The following is a 5055-nucleotide window of genomic DNA, read 5'->3' as shown; positions in this document are numbered from 1 at the left end:
CTGCTCAAAAGCAAGAACTATGGAGAAAAGCTATGGACGAAGAGATAAAGATGATTGAGAAGAATGAGACTTGGGAGCTTGTAGATCGCCCACAAGACAAAAACACTATAGGAGTCAAGCGGGTTTACAAGATAAAGCCTAATTCAGATAGCTCAATTAAAAAGCATAAAGCAATGTTAGTTGCCAAATGATACTCACAACAACATGGAGTTGACTACAATAAAACATTTGCTCCAGTTGCACGCCTCGACACAATCAAGGCTTTGATTGCTCTAGCTTCACAAAAGAAATGGAAGATTTTCCAACTAGACGTGAAGTCAGGATTTCTCAATGGCTATCTCGAAGAAGAAATCTATGTGGAGAAACCTCAAAGGTACGTGGTGCAAGGGAAAGAAGATAAAGTTCTTAAGTTAAAAAATGCTTTATATGGCCTAAAGCAAGCTCCAAGAGCATGATACAATAAGATCGATAACTACTTCACCAAACAAAGTTTTAGGAGGAGCAAAAGTGAGCCAACACTCTACATCAAGACTCAAGGAACGAATGACACACTTATTGTCTCTTCATATGTTGATGGTCTCATCTACACAGACAATAATGAAAATATGGTCAAGAAGTTTAAAGAAGACATGATGAAAAGTTTCGAGATGACTAATTTTGGCTTAATGCACTACTTTCTTGGGATTGAAATAACACAAAAAGAAGATGGGATCTTCATTTCACAAAAGAAGTATATAGATACACTATTGAAGAAGTTCAAAATGGAGGGATGTAAGACAGTATCAACTCCACTAGACAACAACAAAACACTCAAGAAAGAGGATGACTCACCAAAAGCAAATGAATCGAAGTTTTGAAGTATAATTGGCAGCTTACTCTGTCTGACAGCTACAAGACCAGACATTATGTATGCGTCAGTCTCCTATCAAGATTCATGCACGATCCAAGTAAAGTTCACTATGGAGCAGCTAAGAGAGCTTTTAGATATTTTGAATGGAACAAAGAACTATGGAATATGGCATGGAGTCACCCATGACTCAAAACTAGTCGGCTACACAGACAGTGATTGGGTAGGAAAACTAGACGATATGAAAAGCACAACAGGATATGCATTCACAATTGGATCAAGGATATTTTCCTGGGTATCAAAGAAACAAGCAACATTTGTGCAATCATCAACTGAAGAATAGTATATTGCCGTAGCAATGACTACAAGCCAAGCTATATGGCTGAAAAGAATACTTGAAGACATGGGAGAATCACAAGAAGAAGTTACAAAGATCTACTGCGATAGCAAATAAGCTATTACAATGGCCAAAAATCCCGTATTTCATAGCATTACGATGCATATAAGCATCAAGAATCATTTCATCAGAGAAGCTGAAACAAACAAATAAATAGAACTCAAGCACTGCACGTATATTTCAATAAGAAAGAGGACGTAGAAACAAATTAATTAAGAACACACACCAAATTAAACAAATTTCCATTTAATTAAAATGTGAAAGGTAGTACTATGTATAATTTGATATATCATCAAATCAGTCCCCATATTATTTTGCTCTCACTCCTTTCAAATTACGTTTGCCAAGAATAGATCGTAATGAATGGAAGCAATGGCGCGCTACTGCAGCTTGTTATTGATGATCAGTGTCACTACTCGATTTACCCATGGCCCCAAGACTTATCTCATGATGAGAAAATGCTTCTAATTAGTCTTTCGGTAGCAGATTCCACAACTAAGTTCCAAATAGCTTTAACTATTACAAAAAGAATCGAAGCAATGACAGAAATTCCTGGAAATACGATCGATATCGGCGATAATGAATAGCAAGTCAAAGAGTAGAGACAGAGTGACAACAATAGTAGGATACTAATGTAACCCCTAGGAAATAGGAAGTAGATCACCAGCGAAGAAGTCAAAAGAGCCCCAATATTAAAAATCCAAAAGTCGGTGGACAAAGTGCTGCCTCCACCACCCATGCTCGAAGCGGAGGCCGCCACATGGTTGTGCTGCCCAAGCCCAACACTTGCTACTGCAGCGGTGTGATAAGTGGCCATTGCAATAAGGACAGCAACTATCAATAGGATATTCCTCACGTCGTTTGACATGTTTGCTTTGTAGCGATTTATAGATATTTTCAGTGACGCTGTTGGACTGGTTAATTCTTCATCATCATCTGGGTTTGTAGAAGCTGAGGAGCTTAATGAAGCATTTGTCACCTTAAGTAGCATATGTCTCACTTGTATGTTACCCTCTAGCAATGGGTCTTGGCTTTCTGATATATTTAATGCTGTATCTCCTTTTGAATTCTTGACATTTGCATCAACGCCACATTTAATCAGCGCTTCCACAATCTAGGCAGAATTGTTAATTAATTCCAACAAGAGAAGTAATTATTATAAACGAACAAGCTTGCTCATCTATCTCTATACTCAGTTCATTCGAGACAATAGACATTAAATAATGAGCATTTGAAATCGGGTACCTTAAGGGGTCAACACTACTTAATGTGTGACATACATGACATGCCATATAATTCCGTGTTGGATACCTTAGCAATAGTACTACTCATATAGTTGAGAAACTAAGATTAAATTTAGACAAATCTGCCTATCAATATTTATATATACTTGCATTCTCATCCAACAACGATAACTTATATATTTCCATGGTACAATAACAAAAGAAAGAAATTTAGGTAGTTTGTGTGTACATGACAAATATAGATATATAAAACACTATCAATCTTGCAGTCTAAATTTTGTGAAAGAGATCAAATTTGGCTTAGAAAACTTGCCTTGGGAGCATTTTTGAGAGCTGCAATGTGTAGTACTGTGTTTCCTTCTCCATTTTTTCCGTTCAAAATTTGTTTTTCTTGAATGTCAGAATTCTTATGTTTGGCTCTTAGAATCCTTTTCACCAGACATTCGAAAACATCAAAATTTTCTCTTTTCACAGCAATATGCAAAGCAGTTTCCTTGTAAATTGTCACATCTTCAATGGACTGTGGGCATGCCGATAAAATATAATCTAAAATTTTAAGGCTTTTGCTTTGATTTTCTCTTTCAACTGCGCAGTGCAAAAGAGTTTTTCCCTCCTTTCCTTTCACACGAACAAGTTCACAGTCAGTCTCTATAAGTCGATGCAGTATCCTGGTTCGCCAATTCTTCAATGCAAGGTGCATAGGAGTGAATCCATCTTGGTTTTGCTTTAAGGAAAATGAAGGTTTCAACCTCATCATCTCCATAGTAAACGAGGCATTATCAGAAGAAGCTGCTATATGCATAGGCGTGTCAACAAATGGTATGGCATCAATGCGGTCCAACAAATATGGATCCCTTCGAATTAATTCGTATAACTTGTTGATATCCCCTTCACGGGCGGCACCTTCCAACTCCTCTAAAACACTATCCTCATTTCATGTAGTAACGATAATTAAATCATTAATTATTAATAAGTTGGTCATAATGATTAATAATTAATTTACTTCACAAGCACTTGTAAATCCTGCCTAATAATTGGCATCAATTATTGTATTTATTTATTTTTAAGAAAAATATTTGTTTTTTTTTTATATATGAAGGAAAACTTCATAGAAATAAAACAAAAAATTTTAGTTTGTGATATTTCTAAATGCCTAAAATACTATAATATTCATAAATATTTAAAAAACAAGTTTTAAATATGAGTATTGTTAAGGAGCATTATTGGTGACCCCAACTCCCTTTACATGTTATATCGTTGTTGGTGTAATTTTGTATTTTAATTTAAGATCAGATCCCACATATTTTAATTTAATAAGATCTAATACTAAATTACACTAATGAATATAAGGTGGTGATGGGCACTATGATTGCATTATAGAAATGCTCTTTCCTCTCTTTAATGATGTTGAAGTATTAAAGTTATGAGTATAGTTAGGTCTTCAAAAGATTATTGCACAAAATGTAGACACAATTTTGGAATAAATTGAAATTAAAACGGAGGGTGAATTATATGTATCTATATATATATTGAAAATATAGAAGCAAAAACGTGGTATATGTTTCGTTTAAATTTAGAGAACCAAATCAAACATGTTATATAAAATGATGTCGCATTTGTTTCACCACACAAATTGCGTAAATATTTTGTAAAAATAAATCAAATATTATATAAAAGTTATTAATTTATATTCATATATTTGATGATTAGATTGGCAAGTTAATTATACATTAACCTGATGATAACTATACAAAAGCTATATATGTCAGTGCTCAAATGAGATAATATTAAAAAGTATCAATCAGAGTAATATACTAGCTAATGATAGTAATAAAGTATCAATCAGAGTAATATAATTAAGTTTTGGTGAATTCTTCTCAGTATCTCTTATCTGTATGGTCATATATATAAATTTAGCAATTACAGTACTTGAACGTTATATATAAATGTATATATATATATATATATGATTGTGAAAGTATTCCAAATATATCCTGGGAAAAGTTTTTCCAAAGTTAAAATTTTCACCTTTTATGTATTTCCCAGCTACTAGGCAGTGCTAAAATTAGTGCGTCGGTATTATTGGAACTCAAATCATCGGCATATTCTTCCATCTCTCTGTATTAACAGTAATACTACCAAGTTGTCTATGTCACACCCACAGATATATATAAATATATATATATATATATAATTGTTATTGAAGGAATTGGAGATATTTACTTAATTACCTTGCTCTTGATTATTTCTTGTTTATATTAGATGTCACCCTGGAAAAAATGGATATTCAAGGCGCTAAGATCAGATAGCTTGAAGATGGAGGAAGAGAAAGAAGCTGTTTGCTTTATATATAATTAAACAACAAAACTGTAATATAAATTATTTTTTTTGCTGATAAAGGTCTCACAATATCTCCAAGTACGTCAATCTGTGCAATTTCGTTGGCAGTTTCTTAAATTGTTCTGATGAAAGATAAAGTATACCTTTCTCCGTTCTGTAGAAATTGATTTCGAGTCCGGTAGAAAAGATTGACTCGGTCTCGATCTGATTAATTTTCTGATATAGGG

At 33.7% G+C, this 5055-nt stretch overlaps 2 protein-coding genes across 2 annotated transcripts; one reads left to right on the top strand and one right to left on the bottom strand.

Annotated features, from left to right (window-relative positions):
• Positions 1-330: 330 nt before the first annotated feature.
• On the top strand, positions 331-1190 carry LOC133779878 (secreted RxLR effector protein 161-like). Its single transcript, XM_062219777.1, has 3 exons — positions 331-373; positions 592-771; positions 889-1190. The coding sequence occupies exons 1-3, from the start codon at positions 331-333 to the stop codon at positions 1188-1190; spliced, it is 525 nt and encodes a 174-aa protein (XP_062075761.1).
• Positions 1191-1689: 499 nt separating this feature from the next.
• Positions 1690-4602, bottom strand: LOC133779877 (ankyrin repeat-containing protein BDA1-like). Its single transcript, XM_062219776.1, has 3 exons — positions 4517-4602; positions 2802-3411; positions 1690-2358 (listed from the first exon to the last, which is right to left on the bottom strand). The coding sequence occupies exons 1-3, from the start codon at positions 4600-4602 to the stop codon at positions 1690-1692; spliced, it is 1365 nt and encodes a 454-aa protein (XP_062075760.1).
• Between the last annotated feature and the right edge of the window lie 453 nt (positions 4603-5055).

Source organism: Humulus lupulus, chromosome 5, assembly GCF_963169125.1.
Source record: "Humulus lupulus chromosome 5, drHumLupu1.1, whole genome shotgun sequence".
NCBI classification, from domain to species: Eukaryota; Viridiplantae; Streptophyta; class Magnoliopsida; order Rosales; family Cannabaceae; genus Humulus; species Humulus lupulus.
The sequence above is the reverse complement of the archived record's forward strand: the minus strand, read 5'-3'. Positions and strand labels throughout refer to the sequence as shown.

What these genes read in the sequence shown, in the direction of transcription:
- LOC133779878 (XM_062219777.1), top strand. Translation starts at nt 331, where the DNA reads ATGGCTATCTCGAAGAAGAAATCTATGTGGAGAAACCTCAAAG. An exon ending in TATGTGGAGAAACCTCAAAG is followed by an intron (nt 374 to 591) that starts GTACGTGGTGCA and finishes TCATCTACACAG; the next exon opens with ACAATAATGAAAATATGGTC. An exon ending in GAAGTTCAAAATGGAGGGAT is followed by an intron (nt 772 to 888) that starts GTAAGACAGTAT and finishes TCTGTCTGACAG; the next exon opens with CTACAAGACCAGACATTATG.
- LOC133779877 (XM_062219776.1), bottom strand. Translation starts at nt 4,602, where the DNA reads ATGGAAGAATATGCCGATGATTTGAGTTCCAATAATACCGACGCACTA. An exon ending in AGCTGGGAAATACATAAAAG is followed by an intron (nt 3,412 to 4,516) that starts GTGAAAATTTTA and finishes AAATGAGGATAG; the next exon opens with TGTTTTAGAGGAGTTGGAAG. An exon ending in CTCTCAAAAATGCTCCCAAG is followed by an intron (nt 2,359 to 2,801) that starts GCAAGTTTTCTA and finishes AATTCTGCCTAG; the next exon opens with ATTGTGGAAGCGCTGATTAA.